This window comes from Hirsutella rhossiliensis (genome assembly GCF_020360975.1).
Source record: "Hirsutella rhossiliensis strain HR02 chromosome Unknown scaffold00015, whole genome shotgun sequence".
NCBI classification, from domain to species: Eukaryota; Fungi; Ascomycota; class Sordariomycetes; order Hypocreales; family Ophiocordycipitaceae; genus Hirsutella; species Hirsutella rhossiliensis.
In genome coordinates, this window is record NW_025408681.1 from 252771 (window position 1) to 272972 (window position 20202).

The window sequence follows — 20202 nt, forward strand, 5'->3', positions numbered from 1 at the left end:
ATGCGCCAGAGGCGGACCAATGGCAAGTAAAGGTAAGTTTAAGGAAACAAGGTTCTTCTCGATGGTCAGTCGTTATTAATCAAATCTACAATATTAGGCTTGCGCTAAGGTAAGAATATACTCTACTAATAATCACCCGCCTAGTTGAGAGGTACGCCCTAACGCTTTACCAAGGCAACCGATTGTGCGGGCAGTCAAGACGCAACGGCTTGCTGCGGAAGATGGAATAATGGGCCGACAGAGGTACGTCTACCCAACATAAAGTCAAGAAGAAAATGTTATGCTTACTGCCTAAATAGAAGAGAAAGAAGCAGTATGCGGTGAAGGCGTGCCAGGAGGCGCTGGACCACTACCAATGTGTTGGTCCCTTTAAACAGGCTCTAGACACGAACAACTTCGAGGATTCAAGCGAAAAGTCTGATGAGCAGTGGAAAGGAATTGTGAGTCCACCATACAATACATGTTGAGTTTTGCTGGCGCATGCTAATGGTATCTGCTTAAAAAGGGTTGTCGCGATGTAAGTAATGCCTGGTACAAGCATGCATTGTGTGGATTCCAGGGCACTAATGAGTAACCACAAGGCCGCACGCTTTGTTGGAGACTGGGGACGCAAGGACAGGTGCAATGAAGGAGCCGAGAAGAAGAAGGTGCCTGTAAGTGCTAGCTCTTAAAGCCTGAGTATACTCTGATAGATGCTGACTTGATATACAGGCGGAGCATGCCGAGGCATACCTTTCGAAATGTCGAGGATTCTAAATAGTGGCATTGGCACGCGCGGACTGCAGTCAAGGACTGAATGATTTCTCTGGCTACAGAAGGACGTGGCAGGTGTCACGCGCTGTGCCCGGCTTGGTGGACCAGGTTGTACCGGGTCCGCCGGGTCATGCCCGGGCCCCGCTCCACGGAGCCGGATGCTGCGAGAGCATTCTGCAATGAGCGATATGAGCTCGCCCTCGAGGCTTCGCCCCGAACTCTGCTTCTGCAATCTTTAGTTCTAGATAACACCGCTATCAGATTCGCGAACTTGTACAGGGTGTTTATGCCAAATTTCTCGGTGATAGCGGAACTGCAAACTAACGAGGAAGGACGCGCTATGCAGTTAAGATGGATTGTGCAAAGAAGCCTTCGGGAAGCTCAAGGACCTGCTGATTACAGTCCGATCCTTTACTCCATATTCCCTACAGGGCTCCGAATAGTGCAGACCGTTAAGTGGACTAATAGTGCGGTTCGACTATCGCGGATCAAACCGGACCGTCGGTTCGGTTCGGAGACGTCGAACTGACGGTTACACTATTAGTCTACATTTAATAGTAGGGGTCCCGCGGACAGCAACGATACTTGCCTGTAAACGCTTGCTCAATGGTTCCCAATGGACGTTGGCCGACGTCGGCTGTGCTGTATAGGCCATATTATCAACCTGGTCGTGCAGGCCGTCATCTTCGGCTCAAACGTTGGCAGATTCGAGGCGGAGCGTCGTGGCGCGACGGATGAATTTAGTTTCGAAATTTGGGCCAAGAAAGGGGCCATCGGCAGACTCCATAACCTTGCTACCTACATCCGCCGGACGGACCAGCGAAGGTAAGCGCTCCGGCGCTTGCAGACCGAGCTCGCAGGGGACGATGCTATATTTACATTGGAGATTGTTGTTGATGGCAGGACACGCTGGAACTCCATTTACATGATGATAAACCGAGGTTTGCCGGTCTGTCCCTGTCCATACAGTTAGTCCTTTGGCTGACCCATATCGGACTATCCAGCGCTCGAGCTGCGCAACGCCATTGAACTGTATCAATCTCGCTGGCAAAAGCCAAAGAATGATCCCGTCCATCGTGACCTAACGAAAAACTTCCTCGGCGCTGCGGACTGGGCGGAACTGGAGTGCTTCCACAACTTCCTGAAGCCGTTTTACGTCCTTGCAAAGACAATGGAGGGTAACGCCAACAATGCTAGCGCAGAGGGCGGGCACGGCGCGGTGTGGGAGACCCTCAAGACAATGGACTATCTATTTGTCAAGTTCAAGCAGGCGGCGGAGGAAACTCGATTCGAGGAGCCCTCCCGTTTTAAGTCGGGCATTGACTGCGGGTGGAGGAAGCTTGAGGACTACTACGTCAAAACAGACCATGCTCCTGTGTACCGAGCCGCTCTAGCACTCCATCCATCATATGGGTACGACTACTTCGAGCGGCATTGGAAAAGTGCGAGGAATAGGCCGCAATGGTATAGCGACATGCAGTCCGCTGTGGGTAGCCTATTCGACGAATACGCACGACAGGCCGAAGTCGAAACTCAAGCTCAAGCGGGACTTCTGGAAGGCGATGTTGAGATCGAGGCTGAGGTCAACGACTACAGTTCCTTTGGGAAGAGGTCGATCCGTTCATTGAATACACAACGAAAGAAGGCCAAGGCAGTGACCGAGCTGGACATATTCCAGACGCGGCCAATCGCCCAACACCCTGACGCAGACGGTCGCAAGCTTGAAGAGCTTGTCGCCGCGGTTCGAGACCAGATAGGTGTTGGGATTGGTACTGACGGTCGTTGAACGGATGCCCGTTGGGCATCATCCCCAATTCGTCGATCTCAAGTAGGAGATAAGCAATCTTTGCAGCTCGTGTTCAAGCTGGTCCCCAGCGGTCGGCAGAACCTAGGGAGGCGGTGCCGTCTGCTAGGGGCCGGCGTGGGCCGACGTAGGCCGGCGTCATCCAGCGGCAATAGGAGCATCACTGGGCGCGAGGCGCTTCGAACCCCCTCCAGGCTCCGATAGAGGTCCCACTGAAGTATGCTTCAGGCCAATCATGTCCTAGTCTTTATCTGGTGCGGCAGCCATCTCATCGAGGCATCCATCCCATGAAGTAGGAGTGCTTTCTGGCTGCAGGGCAGCCAACAGAAGCACATTTTGACTCTAGCGCGGCAACTTACAGAGCGCTGACATTCGACCGTTGCTGAGTGTGGCAACCATCTTAAGAAGGTGGTGTGAAGCGGTAGAGAGCTCCGGTTACCGGTGCAGTTCCTTGAAGAACAACAACGTCCAAGTCCTTACATGAGGCAACCATTTCAAGAAGAGGAATGGCACCACAGGAAAAATTTCGACAAGTACTCCCTTGCATCCCGGCTATGACTTGAAAGCCGGTATCAGCAAACCAATAAACTCCATGCATAGGCGCAAAATGTGGCTGAGCCACGATCCGCATTTGCAAGGATGCTCCTGCGGACACCACCACGGCACGCGCTAATGTATGTGAACCTCCCGTGCATAAATCCTGAACCAACAGCAGAATTTGGAGCAACTTGAGACCTCTAAAATGGCATCGAAGCTGGATCATCCGCTGACTTTACCACATTAACGTCCATGTTTGAGCACATGTACCTGGAAGTAGCGCTTCAGGAGTGAGCTTTCAAAAAGTTGTTATCTGGCGATGCAAGTTTTAGCTCCTGGTCATTTTCTCAGCAACGGCTCCGAGACCCCTCGTCTCCCACCTTCCTTTCCCCATGCTCTTCTATCCGGCTATGCCTATGTATACTTTGACACTATCCTGGCCATAATACGTCAATTCATTTTTACCTAAACTCGGAAAGGCAATTTGTTCGTAGGTTTCACGAGTGTTATGTTCCTGGCTACCCACCCTTGTTCCATGGAAGAAATGCGCATCGCAACTGTAGACATCGGACCGGGCACTACGAGAAGGGCTATTGCTTGTCCTACTGCTTTTTCGAGAAACATTTGAAGCGCCCTACAACAAAGGCTTGAAGAGGCGCTACCTAAGTAAATGGCGTATTGCTCGTCCTGGCGGCATTTCGTGTGACCGTTGTTTTGTCTGCTACGAACTGAGCTCCACTCCGCCTCTGCCCTCGACCGTGTCGCCGGTGATTGCTCGTGGTCCTCGTGGAAGGACGTGCGAAGAATGTTGAACACTCGGATGACAGGGGTGCCGACGCTGACATAGTCGTCTGCGATGACCCCCTCAATGGCGTCGTGCCCGGCGGCTCCACCGATGAAGTCGCCAGGAAGTACAAGAAAACCTATGCTAACCTCATCGGCGGGATGGCGTCCCACTACTCGGTCGAGGCCCCCCAGCGCGACAAGGAGAGAAAGAAGGGGACGAGATGGGCTACATGACTCTCCAACGCCTGACCAATGAGCAGGCTTTCTAATCATACGCGTATGGTTTGTTTAAACCATATATTGCCCATATATTGTCGACGATGGGAAGGCTCGCCAGCCGCGGCTCGCGCAAAGAGGCCTTTCGGAACGAAGCAGGCGACAGGAGAAGGGACAGGAGAAGCGAGGTCCAGAGGCGGCGAGAGATAGAGGTATTGTATAGGTGAAATCGAGACCGAGTGTCAGAGAGGCGGCCTGGACCGCTGCGGGGAGATTTGCTTTGCAAAGGCGCAAAGGGTGTGACGAGAAGGCAGGTTGAGAAGATAGATGTGGGTGGGCAATGCAGGTCTGGGCGAGTGGAAGGCTCATGGGATTTACAGGTGCTAGAACTCATAGGTTTCAACTCACTAGGTAAGGAGTATATTGAGGAAGTTTGGTTGTATGTGTGAAAGGGGGAACAAGAGGAGAAGGAAATGCCCTATTCGAGTCTCTCGCATTCGAGTTTGAGGATGATGAAACTTGTTCCTGGTCATGTTGTGTTTTTGTGTCAATTGGATCACAGAATATTCTTGGGCGGATGTCGGGCGCGGCCCGGTCGGGACGAGATCGATGTGAGAGGTGTGATAGAGTCGGAGACGGATGCGTCTAGGTAATTCACTGGCTTGATGTCCGTCTCTGACTCTTCGGGATCCTCCTGAGAAAGAAAAGATTTGGCAGAGCCATGACCGTCGCCGCTCGCAATTATGGTGGAAGTTTCCGGAGAAAGTCGCCGTCTCTTGGTTGGGGTCTGGTCGGAGTCGGGCAATGACGGGCTTGATGTTATTGTAACGGGATCGACCGACCTAGATGCAGGCGGTATGGAGGGGACGCGGCCTGGGGCGGCCCTGGTTTTTTTTTGGGAGAGGTGAACTTGGCCAACGCATCGGTATAGTCGGAGGGATTTCCGACCGAGCGCTTGGGTGTCGTCGGCAGCAGTTGTGTTGCAGAAGAAGCTTGGTTGGACATGGCCCTGTCGAGGAAGGTCCACGTATCGGGGACGACGAAGAAGATATAGTCTTGCTCGAAGGCCGGGGCATGCGCCATGATGCGGTGATCCAGTAAGCCGGCGATTTTGCCCATGCAGGTAAGGAGAGCGTTCGGCTGGAACTGGCCATCGGGCCTCTCGGTCATCCTCTTGCATAGGGAGGTCCAAGGATTAGCGTGAATGGGGAAGATGACGAAAACTTGGAAGGGATGAAAGCCCTTACAGGGTGTTTTGCCGGGAATCCCGGGACAAATGAAGGTCGAGGGCTGGACGAAGCCGCAACACCTCAGCTGAGTGTCGCCAAGGGCCGCGGCCGAGTTTCTACGTAGAAGGTCGCGGCCGGAACCGATGACTGGTCTCGTGAAGGAGACAATGGGTTGCATCGTTGGGAAGGCATCCGCCGAGCCGAGGGTGCGAGGGACGACTCTGCGGCAATCGTCAGGGAGGGTAGTGGCGACGGAGAGGTTGGGGGCATAGACCTACGGCTGGTAGCTGTGATCGCGGACAATGAGCGCGGGGATGGTGTATTCTGTGATGTTGTCATCGTCCGACTCCAAGCCATCACGTCGCTCGATTTCCCACGTCCGGGCAAAGGGATGAACACGACCGACCATAAAAAACCATTGCTCGGTCCATTCAGAGGGGATTATCTGTTGGTTGTATATGGAAATATTAAGGCTGAAGAAGATGCAGGTCGATGGATCGTCAGTATTTGACCGGATTGCCGCATACTCTGGAGTCGACAGCCACGAGGGTGTTGGAAGGAAGACCCTCGCTAGGGTTTCTGCGTTGAGCCCGTTGACACGATGCTCATTCTGGTAGGCGAACCTAGACGGGCAGCCGGGCTGGACAAAGGCCATCATGGACATGTCGGCGCCAGCATTTTTCTGGCTGTCAAGAGGTTGCCGTGGGGACTGGGGAGGACGAGGCATCGATATTTAGCTGGAGGGTCGACATCGTGAGGACATGGCAGATGCAGTCAGCGTGGAAGTGTAAAGGAGGGGGGGTTACGTAGAGTAGAGGTAGGCATCCCATAAGGCAGGTTTTCTTGCCGGTCGAAAGAGGGTTCGCGGCTAGGGTAGGGGAGACTTGACAGTGGTCAATGAATGCTCCCTTTTAATAGGTGATAGATCGGAAGCGGTGGTATGCAGGAATCAGCTGGGAAAGATTTCGGAAGAGCCTCGACCATTTGGCCCGATGATCGTGAGTGACGTCGGCAGCTGAGGGTTAGAAGTTGAGCAGGGCAATAGTCATGTTGCAGGAAGTTGGAGGTCGGCGAATGGTAGGTATTGAGCGTGAGTCCGCAGAAGAAAATGAAAGTTTAGTTGTATCCTTCGGTGTCATCGTTCCATAGAGTAGATGGTAGCGGCGAATTGGATTGAAGGAAGGAAAGAGATTATGGTAGTATTGCAGGAATCCTTCTTGGAAGGTCGTCGGTAGTTGGATGGGTATTGCATGCGGCTGAGCGAGAGCCGTGTCGAGTCTACTATTGGGACACGGTGAAGTTGGATGTCTGGGGTCGATCTAGGAGGAGGAATCTGGCCAGCTTCTTGGCATTGATGGCCTTGATCGGCACGACGGTCTGGTCTAGATGGACCTTGATACTGCGAGTGTGTCACACGCTGAGGCGGACTCGCAGATACTGTTTGAGAACTGATGAGCAAGGTGGGGAAGATGGTGTTCGAAGGGCTGGGGAGTATGCTTTAGAGTGTGGGGCAGGCGGTTGGCACCGATGTTTGTATATGTGCTGGAGGTCCGTGTTGGAGGGAAAAGGAACTGTGCGATGGTGTTCTTCTCAGCACGGCGGTTGTCGGGGATCCATTGGAGCGGGCTGGAGAGAGCGCGGCGACGGAAGGGCGGCTTTTGACAAAGTTGGGCTGACAAGTTGTATGCGCAGGCTGGCCGAGACCGGGAGTACGGACACATGTAGGCAGGGTGATGGGGCAACATGGAGGATTATTGTTGCATTGCGCGTACGGCAGGGAAGCACTATAGAGAAAGAAATGCCATGGCAATAAGGGAAGTGATCTAGGAAGTTTCCCACTCGGAAGAAGTAGCGTCGTCGGCAAGCGAGATCATCTAAGAAGAGGAGCTCCGGAGCCGAAGCTTTATAGCATATCGTCCGTTTACAGTACTCGACATCGAGGTGGCAGCAGCATGGCGGATAGTCCTGCAGCGAAGCTAAGTGAGGCGGTTGCTCACGTCGGGGCCGGTAGTCAGATTCCGAGGCCCCTGTCGCGCAGAGAACATGGAGGCTCGGGGGCTGTGGACCCCTATCGTCCGGAGCAGGGCGATGCAGCGGCGGCTGGCGATGTGCCGGGAGTTCGTTCGAAAAAGGGAGCGACACTTCGACCTATCCGGCCCAAGGAGCCGGTATTCGAAAACCCAAGACGAAGCGAGCAATTAGCAGCATCGATTGCATGGGGTTTGCCCAAGCGCCATCGGGGACGGAGTTGGCGGGTAAAGGGAGTACCAGATCGGGGTATGGACGATGGCGCGGCAGGGCTAGCGGACGCTGAGCCGAGCGGACAGAGGCAGCCCAGGAGGCGGGAGAAGAGAGCCCGTCTTCGTAGCCGGGACGAGCGCCCGACAAAACAGGTTCGAAGTGGAATCGGAAGGCAGAGGAGACGGGAGCTGCAGGCCGAGGACCTGGCGAGTGTGCTGGGCTTTTTGGAGGAAGACTTTGCCATAAAGGAGAGATTGTCTAACGATCAGACGTGGTGTACGCCAATATCGCTCGAGAGGAAGGTGTCGACGGTGCGAGACTTTTATTGCAGAAGCAATTATAGAACTGCAATCCCAAGATCGCCCTAAATATGCAGAGACCGCGAGGAAATACAATATCGACAAATCCACGCTGTGGTGCCGCTTCAAAGGCAAAACAGCCTCAAATCACGACGCGAACTCTTACTCGCGACAGAAACTCACCAGCGCGCAGGAGGAGATTCTTATTGGGCACGTCAATAAGCTGACCGACCGTGGTATCCCGCCTACCCTCAGATGTTGAAGAATATCGCCGAGGAAATCGCAGGGACAGAGCTTGGTGTCAACTGGGTGAGCCGCTTCCGCAAGCGACACCATGACCGTCTTTCGAGCTTGTATTTGCGCACCATAGATCATCAGCGGAAGGCTGTTGATAATTCCAGGCATTTCCAAAACTTCTTCAATTTAGTAAGACTGCTTTTTATTGCCATTTCAAGGGGTATACTGCCGACAATACTCGGTCAAATGCCGTAAAGTCGCCATTTCTGACCGAATCCAACTAGCTCCGCGAAAAGATCGAAAAGTACAACATCAGTCCCTCAAATGTTTATAATTTTGACGAGAAGGGATTCCAAATTGGTCTCTCTCGCTCCGCCAAGCGAGTTGCCCCCCGAGAAACCCTCAGGCGCGGAAAACTGGTCGGGGCAAGCCAAGACGGGAACCGGGAGTTCATCACGCTGATCGCTGCCATATGTGCAGATTATTCGTTCCTGCCACCGGCCCTCATTTACAAAGGGGAGTCAAAAGACTTCCAAGATACTTGGCTTGAGGATTTTGACCATTCCAGCGAAGTAGCCTTCTTCGGCAGTACGGAAAACGGCTGGAGTTGTGACGCACTGGGTTTACACTGGCTTCAGCGCATATTTGACTGCCATACGAAGCAAAGGCTGGTCGTGCCTACCGTCTCTTAATTTTAGACGGTCACAATAGTCACATTAACCTGAAATTCATTGACTATGCCGATCGGAATCGAATTCTCATTGCTGTGTTGCCATCGCACTCAACTCATCGGCTTCAACCACTCGATGTTGGCCTGTTTTCCGCACTCTCCACCTATTATGCTCAAGGTTCCGACCAGCTGATGTCCATTGGATGGGGGTTAATTCGCCTTAACAAACGGAACTTTTGGCCACTCTTTCGTGATGCGTGGAACCAGGCATTTACGGCCAAAAATATCGAGGCTGGTTGGCGGGCCACAGGAATCCATCCACTCAACCCCGGCAAAGTATGGCTCTAGTTAATGGGCCCTTGGTTTTCCTTATTGGGCCCTTGAAGTGTGGCTGAGACTGTGGCGGACTGTCAACCCTACTTTGCGGCTTTGCCTGCGCGCGCGCCGGTGCACACATTTGCCGGCGTCATAGGCCCGACAGCATGACTGCATTTCACGTAGAGCCTTTGAACGTAGGGTGCTTAATGGAATGTAAATGAGGAGGCAATTGAACAGGTTCGTGGAGCATACGCACCAGGCTACGTCGCTACAACAATACAGTCCCTAATTAGGCTCTCGCTCCATAATGCGGCTACGGCGCTCTCTGCATCGTCAGATGCCTCATCCATTGCGTCTTCGAGCTCAGCGTCAACATCACCCTCGTCATCCACCCAAGCTGGTATCTCTTCAAGTTCAACGTCGTCAGGATCGTCTTCGAGGGCCGTAATCGATCGATATGATGCACGAGGCATCTCGGTCCCGGGTTCGTATGTATCTGGCTTGCTTGAAGGTCAGTTTCTCCAAGTGTTCAGCGTCCTACCTTCAGCGACTGAAGCGCGGTCTGCCAAGTTGAAGGCTGTTGTGTTAGTATGATTATCCCTTGATCAGTACATGGTCCCTCGTCGGTCCATACTGAAGCGTTTCGTTGCCAATGCGAACTGTATTGTCGCCCGTACAGCCCCCATATCGGGCTGCCACTTGTTATCGTCTGACTCTGCCTTGCCTCCTAGGAAGAAAGACAGGTTTCCCATCTTTCCGCGAGCATATCGAAGCATGATTTCTCGTTGTACCGTCCATCTTCTGCATCGAAAGAGGAAATGTTCCACCGTTTCCGCCGACTGTCCGCAGGTGCACTCATCCGATTCCACTGCCCCGATTTTGCAAAGGTAGCCATTCAGTCGTGATTTGCCAGTTCGAAGTTGTACCAACACTTCAGATTCCTTTCTAGTTAGCTCGTCGTACATCTTGCGGGTGTGCTTGCCCGGCAATGCTTTATCGATGCGCTTTGAGTGCTTTCCAACCCTTTCTGGGATCTGACGAACGCGAGTGTGTTCGTTGAGCAGCAGTCGTAACGTCGTTGCTCTTGCCTGAAACGTTGCTGGTTCAGCGGTGCATTCATCTCGCGTCGCTCTTTTCGCCTGCATTTTGGCCAGTGGCCCAAGGGTGAACTCCTCATTCTTTGCAGGCACCCAACGAAGTCTGACTCTGCAGCCTCTTTTCGCAAGATACTCAACAGATCCGTATATCGCCCGTATCGTGCACTGACCAGACTGCTGCCGCGGTCGCCCGATGACTTGCAGGACAGAGCGGTTGCTTGTCACAACTGTGAGCTGTCGGTCATGAAGGCCTAGAGGTACACACCTCAGGGCCATGGCGATTGCCTCGAGTCCTGCTGTTTCGGATTTCGACAGACCGCGCTTCAGCTGCTGAAGGTAGGACGCTGAACACTTGGAGAAATTGGCCTTCAAGCAGGCCTGTCACGGAGAGAGTAGCGGCGAGGTTGGTGTAGCGTATGCTGACCCGTGGGGCTTAAGGTGTTACGCATTAATATATTGAAATGTCAGTAGCTTTTACGTCTAGGCCCTATAGGAGAAATCCTCCGGGTGAAATACACATACATACATACATACAAGATGGTGCTCACCACCAAAATACCCACACCACCACAATACCCAGAATTTCGACCCTTCGACCTAGAATCGCTTCAACCACCGCCTACCACGCTTGGAATCGCACACCTCTGCTCTCCCCAGCCTTCCAGAAGCCCTCCACTTCCGCGACTCTTTTGCTGCCTCCTCAAACCATCTCTTGCGTGCATTGTGCGCTCTTTTCTCCGCCCCTTCCACTACCTTCCTCGCCTTAGCAGCCTGGTCTTCTTCCCTTTGCTGCACCATTTCCCGCCCTTGAGCTACTGACAATGCTCCTCCCGATCGCAATTGCATATTCTTCATACTCTTACGCTGTTGTTGTATGCGCTCCGCCATTTTGGTCCGTCTCAAGTCTCTCTTAGTCTGCACGAGCTCCGTGGCCAGAGACAGCGATCCTCGAATAAATCGACCGAGATCGTAAGAAAAGTTGAGATCCAGGCCTTCGTTCTCGTCAAGCGCAGTCTCCAAGCTCTCAGCCACCTTGTTTATTTGCCGTAGCGTCAATGGTGTTTCGAACGGAGAAGATCGTGGCCCTGAATGGGGAGGTGTGGGTGTGGGTGTTCTCTTGGCTTGACGAGTTTCCAACGCCTGAAGCACCACCTGGGGATCAAATGGCCAGATTCCAGTCTTTCGGAACGCGGAGCGTATAGTACTTTCTTTGAAGGCTTGTGCTCGCACTTGCTGGATGCAGGAGAGAAACTCGAGTTTGGATATGTTGATGAGGCCATCTCGAACCATGACATCCAAGGCCTTGGCGTGATAGTGCTTCAGAGGCTGGAATACCACAACATCCAAAGGTTGAAGTACGTGCGTAAGGTTCGGCGGCATACCAAAAGGAATGATACCATGGTCGTCGCAGTACTGGATGAATTGCCTCGTGTGGTGAGAGCCATGGCCATCGAGAATGAGCAGACGCTTTGAGCTTCGTGAGCTCTTTGCTGAGTGCTTGTCGAAATGCTGGAGCCATTCCAAGCTTATCACGTCATTCGAGTAGCCAGTGGGCGTAGGTCGAATAACCGTCTCGGGATCGGGCTCGGATATTTCATACCACGAGGCCATGTGCATCTGGCCGGAGAGAATCAAGAAAGCCGGGATGACGAGTCCATTGGCGGATATAGCCTCAATCGCAGTGGCCGACTCCCGATTTTCAGGGATACCAAAATAATGAGCTCTCAGCCGTTTCGTTACAATCAGTTGGTCTTTGCCCACCCCAATGCGAAAGCTAGTCTCGTCCATGTTCCAGATGTCCTCAGGAGGTATACCATTCCCTTGGATGACCTGTCGGAGACACTCAAAGTACTGGCTGACTCGTGTAAGGTCTTCAGAAGCTTGGCGCTCTGCATGAAGCCTCTTTTGGCGCCTTTTGGAATAGCCGTGACGCTTGAGAAAGCGAGAAGTCCAGTTGGGTCCGACAGGTGGGGAATCGGTCTGGCCAGACCGCTCACGCAAAATGTGATTTGCTGCATCAGTCACGAAGTTCACGCGGACTGCGAGGTTGATGCGGTCGAGACGATCGATGTAGCGACACAGAGCCTTCTCTTCTGGCTGCGAAAGCCTCGTGTTCCTGGCTCGCTGGCCAAGTTTAGGAGATCGGCCCTGAAGACGACTGGATCGAAGGTAGTAACCGCAGTCAGGAAATCGCTGATCCCGGCATGCCCTTGAAGCTCGGGGATCTTGCGTCTCTCCCCTTCAAGCCTGGCCTTGTTCCACGCGACGAGCCAGTCTTCTGGTTTCACCCTTTTGGTTTGACCGAGGACTTGGCGGTATTTCAAACGCGCCTCGTCAAATTGCTCTGTGTCGGTGGGTGCAAGGCTCGACTTTAGCTCGCGGACGATGGTGCGGAGGTTCGACTTGGACGAGGTATTGCCGAGGTAGGTCTTGTCAACAGTTGATCGGACCCAAGCGGCAAGGTCAGTGTAGGCACGTTGATGGTTCGAGTATGTCACCATCTTGACCTTGTATTCCGCCTGGAGACGAGCGATCCGATTCCATTGTGCATCGGTCAGGTCTTCGGCCAGTTCGGGGCGCGGTCCAGCAGTACCAGGATTTACACGGAATGCTTGCGTCCAAGTGGCAGTTGCATCCCTGAGGTGTTTTGCGAGCAGTTGCTCAGAAGTCATGGGCTCCTGCAGCTCGACCAGGCCTGGTCCTTCCTGATCGATGTCGACATGCTTGAGGATCTTGGAGGTCTCGGCCCTAGCGACGAAGTCTTCGTACCAGTCGGCCCAGTCGGACGGTTTGCAGAGGATCACTTCGGACTTGGCGGCCACCCTGTTTGGTGACCAATTGGTGACTCTGGCTCCAATGGCGGCTTCGTGCTTGATGCTGAGAATCTGCTGTGATGTGATTGAAAGTGTGCCGCAAAAGTGGTTGATCTCATGCGGCGGTCGCAATCAGTTATGATGAGCGCCTGAGCGTCTACCGGGCTCATAACTGTCACGTAATTGGCGTCACATCAGGGAGGTTTCCACAACGATCAAGAAGAGTGCACGACGAAGAGGGAAATTGACTGATGACAATAATCTGGGAATTATCTAAAGAACAAAGGGGAAGGAACGAATGCACGCATGATTTGCGATGTTTTTATGTTCACCGTGCACGGACATCTGCGATAGTTGCCACAACAACTATCGCGTAGCCGTTGGACGTGACAGGATGCTGTAGGTAGTTACATCTGTCGCGCAAACGCAAGGCCCTGGTCGGACGGGGCAGGCATGCAAGCGAGAGCCAGATGCAAGTAGGGACTGTTCGGCAATTGCCTCGACAATCTCGACACGGGCTTCGAGACGAGAGAAGAAGAGGGAAAGGGCAGAGCCGTGAGGTGACGTCTTTGTACGAGGCGAGATGCCGAGGCGGTCTGGACTCTGGAGACTGCCGGTGGTAGCGAGGGGTGTGGTGGTGGTGGAGGGTACATGCCTAGGTAGGTAGTAGAGGGTGCAGGGGCAGCGGGCAGCTGGCAGAGAGAGGGAGCTGAGAAATGACGACGATGACGACGACAGCGTGTGTGCGTACTCGGCGGAGGTGCATGGTCTCTGCATGAACATGTAGTCTGATGATGGGTGGAATGTGCAGCTATGGCTGTGTGTCCATGCGCATTGGCTCCTGCGCGGCTTTCTTGTGGCACCAACACGTATTAGATTGCCAGTATAGACGGCCATCCTTCGGGAAACTTTTAGTTAGACCATCGCAGGAGCAGTGCTACCAGAGCGGAGGCTGCTGGTGGCCATTCGTTTATGACCAACAATGTGGACGCCGCCCGTTCCTGCATACCCGGAGTGTAGGGCTGCATCCACATTCGCTACTTGAGGGGCTAGAATCCGCGGACAGACTGGGCAGTGTTTCGACGCCACTGCGTAGTTGTAACTCACATGTATCGATTTCCTTAACGGGATTAGTACCGTATAAGGGAGTCACATGTTGGTGCCTAGATGCACAATGCCGCAGCGCACCTGCATACACGAATCCGCCTTCTTGTCACTTCGTTGTACTAGGGGGGCCGTAAAGTTGGCAACTTTACGGCCCCCCTAGTACTGTACACTCGTCCACTACTGTAGAGGAGAGTAGAATGTGGCGGAGCTACGGTCTGCATCTGCAAGGCCGCATGACTCACACCCATGCCGGCCAGGGAACAGTTGGAAGCAACATCCCACCCCTTCGTCCTATTGTGGCTGTTCTACCCCGGACGCATGTGGAGCTGTCGTGCAAAAGCCGTCAACCAACCTGCAGCAACACGTCCACAACCTTCCTCACATTGAGAACCAACAGCGATATTTGGAGCAACGCGGAACTGGATGCCGATTTCGTCCGTTTGCCCGCCGCGCCAGGACAGCATCGCTGTTGGTGTGCATGTACCTAAAAGTAGAGTTCTTGAAATGCATCTCGAAGCGGACGCGGTCTGGCAAGGTGGATTCTGGCTCTTGGTCACTTTCTCACCAACGACTCGAGACCCCGCGTCGCCCGCCTTCATTTCCTTCCTCTTCTCATCTTCTGTTATACTTTACAGTACCCCGTCACTATCATCTCTACATTGCCCCCATCCGCACAGCCGTCGGCGGGAGGCCAGGCGCCCGCACCCTTAGCTGGCCATTGACACGCTCATGTTATGATTGAATCAACGGCGTCTCAGCTCCTGACACAGCAAGTCATATGGACAATACTGTATGTGACGATTGAGCAATGATTGGACAGAATGTCCCTCACTAATGAGCTGTTGCACTGTTGTGAAGCCAGAATCGCCCGCGGGTACGGTCACGGGCACCCGCCTCGGAGACGACCAGGGGCTTCCACTTCGTCGGGATGCCGGCCGGGACGATCCTGCTGACGCCCATCAGCGTCAAGATCACGGCGCAGCGGAAGCGGCCGTGGCAGCGCAACGACGTCAGCCGGAGGGGCCTGCCGTGCGCGGCGGCCTTCGCCTGCACAGACTATAAGGTGCAGGGCGGGACGCTGGAGCGCGTGGCGCTGGAGCTGCGGGGGGCGAGGATGACGACGGTCGAGGGGCGGGCGGTGCCGTCGCCGTGCGACCCGTACAGCCTGTACGTGCAGCTGTCGCGGTGCCCGACGCTCGACGGCATCATGCTCGTATCGGAGGTGCGGAGCGGGACCCAGTGGGGAACCGGGTGCCCGAGGAGATGACGGCAGCGCAGGCCCGGCTAGAGGAGCTTAGCAGGCAGACGACGCGGGAGGCGGCCGACTGGCTCAGCGGGTAACGCGGGCGGCGTAGGCGTCTCGCTCGCAGCGGAGGAGATCCTGCCCTTAGGACGACTATCCTAGCACATAATCAGGGGGCGAAGATATCATCGGAGGTATGGGAAGGCGCAACGTAGGTAGATGGAAACAAGATCAAAAATCCGAAGAGTAGTTAACGGACATGGACGGGTGCGTGCCCAATATAGCCGAACCGCAAAAAGGCGGAGATTTACATTTTCGCACACATATACAGTACAGCCAAGAGGAAGAGAGACAGGCCAGCCGACTCTAGGCTAGCGGTAGCTACCGACGTAAAAGGAGTATAGGTCAAGGGCCAGGAGGACGGGCGAAGGGGGCGACGAGGACAAGTGCGATGTATTTTCAGACCAATAAGAGGAGAGCAAGCCGACGAATCAGATGGCGGCAGCTGACGAATCAGAGGAAAGACACCGGCAACCGACGAATCAGAGGGCGGCAACCGACGAATCAGAGGGCGGCAGACGACGAATCAGAGAAGAGGCGCCTGGCAACCGACGAATCAGAGGTTGGCAGCCGACGAATCAGAGGGCGGCGTTTGGGGGGGGAACAGGAGAAGGCTCGCCTCGGGCTCGCGCAAAGAGCCTTGAGGAACGAAAGTTTGTGGTTGAAATTTGAGGCTGAAAAGGGGGATTTATCTGTCTGTTTGATGTTTCAAGGTTTTGTGGTGGTTGCGGCATCACTGGCACGGAAAAAATCTTTCCCGCAGTAGCTTGCATCGCGCGACGGGTGATTGGGGGCGAAGAAGATCGGGCGCCAAGCTGTCAGTCATGTCATGCAGCAATACGTGTGAATAAAAAGCAAGGAGAAGATGAGAAGTGATGGAGGAAGAGGGGATAAAATAAGGCGTCGAGAATTCGGCCTTGAGTGGCCTACTTGCTGTTCTAGTGTTCTTCGCATCATATGCGTCAGTTAATCATAAAAAAAAACTACAGAGTATCTAAACATCTAGAACACAAATTATGGCGATGTCTACGGTCCGAGTCGAGTTCATATGCCAATTTGGCGCCAGGCAACTCATCCACAACCATAGCATTCCTCGGAGCCTTGTGACGGAGGCAAACGGGGCCGGCGGAGATGCTGAATACAACGAGCGATTTACACAGTCCATGATGCCTCTTATGAAGGAGCACGAATCAGCATGTCGCAGTGCGTCGGGTGCTTTCTGCGAATGCTGCGGGCGGTTTGCGACAGACATCTTACAGAGTCCGATATCGATGCTGCACGCAGACGAGGCTCGCATTGTGGTTTGGGTCACATCGTTATGTGGAAGAGGGCAGTGCGAGGTAGAAATGAGACAGGAAATGCAACTAGTAATGGGGGAAATGCGGCAGGAGGAGGAAAGGCGAGATAAGTTTCTAGGACGCAATAGGTGCATGGAGGTCAGGCTGTGCAAAATATGCGGGACGACCGTGGGAGTGAAGCGGTGCAGTAGATGTCACGCAGTGGCATACTGCGGCACGGAGCATCAAAAGGCGGACTGGAAGGTTCACAAGAAGGCGTGCGTGCCGAGAGGCTCAACAGACACGGAAAGTGTGGAAGGAAACGATGACTAGAAGCGAGGTCGTAGAGGGTGGTGGAATATAGCAGTTCGGTTTTTATATGTGCTGAGAAGTAAGAGCACATAGTAAGACAAAGGGTAAAATTGGGTTGTTCTCTGCATAAAGAATATATTAGCAGACTTTTATTTCACATAACTAGATAAGATATATAGCTATTCCGTTTCTGCTGTTTTTCTACTTAGGTGACGGTTTCGAAGCGGCCTAGTCGGCGAGTCTGATGTGCAGGCGACAATTGAATTAAGGAAGATGCCGAGGCATTCTCCGAGGCAGGAGTCTGACCGGCTGTTTCGGATCGCTAATATGGGAAGCCGCTAAGAGGGAGCAGGATCGGGTAGCAGAGCCCCCAGTATCGGTAGAAGACGAAGGTTTCGGGGTCGTCAGGCGCGGTCTCTTCGTCGGCGTGCCGGCAGGGTCAGGACAGGGACGCTTCTGCGAGGGTGTAGCTAGGTCGGCCAAAGTAGAAGTTGAAGCAGAAGTTATTAAAGCCGAAGGTGGAGGACTTGGCGGAGGGTACCAGGTGTTGCCACGGAGTAAGAGGCAGCGAGTATATCCCGGAAAGCGGCCGAAGCGGAGGACGGTTTTTCCTTTAGTGGTGTCGAGATAGCCGAGGACGAGGCAGCCGCAGTGCTGGTGGCCTTATCGAGAAAAGTCCAAGAATCCGGGACGACGATAAAGACATAGTCTCGGTCGGAGCCTGGGGGATGAATCATGACGCGGTGACTGAGCAGGCCAGCAACTTTGCCTGTGCAGGTAAAGGGATGCTGGGCTGAAAGTAAGAGTCCTTCCTCTCGGCCATCTTCTTACATAGTATAGCCCAGGGTTAGCGTGAATGGGGAAGATAACGAAGACCTCGAATTGGTGGAAGCCTCTGAAAGGGATCTTGTCGGGAATGCCAGGAGCTAGATACGTAGAGAGCTGGACGAAGCCGCAGCAATTTAGCTGGGCGGCGTCTAGGTCTGGCAGAAGGTCTTGTCGTAGCAGGGAGTGACCCGGGCCAAGGATGAAGCCGGTGAAGGAAACGATAGGCGGGATGCAAGGGAAGTTATCCATAGAGGCGAAGAGTCTAGGGAGGATGCTAAGAGGACAAATCAGCCGGACCTCTCGCCCGAGAGCCGAGAGCGGTACGCGCTAGGGTAAAATGGCACGCCTTACGGCTGGTAACCCTGGTCGCGGACGACGAGGGCGGGCATGGTGTAGATAAGGGTGTCGCCAGTTTCAGACTCTAGGCCGTCGCGCTGCTTAACCTCCCAGGCAAGGGCGTAGGGTGGACGCGGCCGTTCATAAAAACCATTCCTCAGACCATTCGGAGGCGATAACAGGCTGGTTGTAAATAGAGATTGAGACTGAAGAAGATGGATGTCGGCGAGTCGTCGGTATCCAATCGGAGCGGCGCATATTCCGCGGTGAGCAACCATGAAGGAGGTGGCAAAAAGATGCGGGCAATGGTCTCGGCGTTGAGACCTCTAACGCGATGCTCGTCCTGATGGGGAAATCTCGAGGGGCAGTCGGGCTGGACGAAGAACATCATAGACATATCACCACCCGCGCCTTTCTGGCTATCGAGCGGCTTTCGAAGGTGTGGTGGAGGTAGCGGTGACGAGGAAGACATCGTGCATATCTATGTTGGCTAATAAGTGGTTTGTGCGCCTAGAAAAATGATCGGTATAAGTCGTTAAGAAGGAAGTAAGAGGTGGAGAATAAAGCGGCCTTTTTTATAAATCCAAGGTATTATAGAACCAGTGGGAGAGCGAGAAGCTTTGCCATGGCAAGTTTGAATTTTGATAAGGATGCGTGGTGCATAATAGCTCTTGACCCGACGAGTAAGCCAACGAGTAAGCCACACGAAGAGGCGGTGTGGAGAAGGTTGCCTGTTAGAATGGAACGGAAATTTAGGGAAGACTGTCTTGGGAGCTATCGTGCCGGGTGAGCTGAATCAGATGGCAGGGCTATTCCTTTTTCCGTTGCAGCATAGGTAGCGAAGAAAAAGAAAGTCTAATTTGATGTTCCTTGAAACGCATACCTGCAACGACAGATTCGGAAGATGCGGAGGAGAGCAGAGTAGTAGAAGGCGGCCTTAGATGGAGTTGCGGTGTGTATTCCTATGCATGGGCTGGTCGAGGCCGTCCGGAAAGGATGGACGGACGGTGGTAGGGTGGTGAAGGGGGGAGAAAGGGGGCTCGCGGATAAGCATTGCCGCGTCGGCTCAGTGCTAAAAGATCACAGGGTTTAGTTATAGGAAGGATTGGTAGGAAAACGCCAACACGGCGGACCATTATTGTTAGGAGGCGAGATAATATTGAAGAAAGATCCGGGGGCAAACTTTTATGGTCCATCATCCGTGTGCAGAGCCGCGGCGTTAAGATAGCATCGACATGGGAGAGAGTTCTCGCTGCGAGGTTCGGTCGGTAGAGGGAGAAGGTGAAATGGTGATGGGAGCAGCGGCCGTTGCTGCGACGAGAAATGTCGCTGCGGCGAGATTGAGCGCAATGGATGATTCGCTAAAGCGGGTGTCGGGATATAAGAGACAGGCAAACGTGGCATCCAGGTTTCGGCCCATCATGGCCAAGCAGGGGCTGGTCGAGGAGGTCTCGCGAGGAGAACAAGCGGAAGCGCTTAAAAGAGCGTTGCCCAAGAGAAGCCGGCGAGGCGGTCGGCGGCCAAAGGGAAAATCAGTATTGAACGATGGCATTTCGAAGGCGGCCCCATCACGACTTTCAGCACCGATAAACGTGGGTGATGATAAGCTAGTGAGCATGGAGACGGACGTTGCCATGCAAGGGTTGGGTGCGAAGCCGTGTGGAGGGAGTCTTGTGCCGTCCGTCGGCGGTGTGTTGCAGCGCGAGGGTAACGACCCGATCACCTACCGGCACCTCTTGCCCAAGGAGGGGAGGGCTGGGGATGATGAGAGGAGGGCAGCGACCACGGTAGGTCTGGAAGCACCATGTCCTCCGGAAGCCTTAGTCGGGCGAGAAGACGGCCTAGACAGTGGGAGATGGTCCGGCGTGGCCGTAAGTGGCTCTGAGACGGTTAGGCGACCCAGCGGTAGCGAACTGACGAGGCCGAAAGGTCTCGTCGAGCGGACAGGTGGTGTGGGAAAACGCCGGGTTGGAAGACCGATAACGGTGATGAGATTTCGGCTGGAAGGCGGGAGCCAGCATTCGCCAAGGCCCATCCGA

General features: G+C 53.9%; 4 protein-coding genes across 4 annotated transcripts; 2 read left to right on the forward strand and 2 right to left on the reverse strand.

The window, feature by feature from the left end:
• Positions 1–1369: 1369 nt before the first annotated feature.
• Positions 1370–2539, forward strand: HRG_10154 (transposase-like protein; the record flags this gene model as incomplete). The annotated part of the gene is made up of 3 exons (XM_044868625.1): positions 1370–1578; positions 1657–1694; positions 1758–2539. The coding sequence occupies 3 exons, from the start codon at positions 1370–1372 to the stop codon at positions 2537–2539; spliced, it is 1029 nt and encodes a 342-aa protein (XP_044715980.1).
• A 2376-nt stretch (positions 2540–4915) lies between these two features.
• On the reverse strand, positions 4916–5980 carry HRG_10155 (uncharacterized protein; the record flags this gene model as incomplete). Its single annotated transcript, XM_044868626.1, has 3 exons — positions 4916–5546; positions 5604–5770; positions 5846–5980. 3 exons carry the CDS (start codon positions 5978–5980, stop codon positions 4916–4918), a joined length of 933 nt encoding a protein of 310 aa, XP_044715981.1.
• Positions 5981–8120: 2140 nt separating this feature from the next.
• On the forward strand, positions 8121–8794 carry HRG_10156 (mariner-Tc1 transposon family protein; the record flags this gene model as incomplete). Its single annotated transcript, XM_044868627.1, has 2 exons — positions 8121–8291; positions 8387–8794. 2 exons carry the CDS (start codon positions 8121–8123, stop codon positions 8792–8794), a joined length of 579 nt encoding a protein of 192 aa, XP_044715982.1.
• Positions 8795–12217: 3423 nt separating this feature from the next.
• HRG_10157 (uncharacterized protein) lies at positions 12218–13170 on the reverse strand (the record flags this gene model as incomplete). Its single annotated transcript, XM_044868628.1, has 2 exons — positions 12218–13075; positions 13162–13170. 2 exons carry the CDS (start codon positions 13168–13170, stop codon positions 12218–12220), a joined length of 867 nt encoding a protein of 288 aa, XP_044715983.1.
• Positions 13171–20202: the final 7032 nt, after the last annotated feature.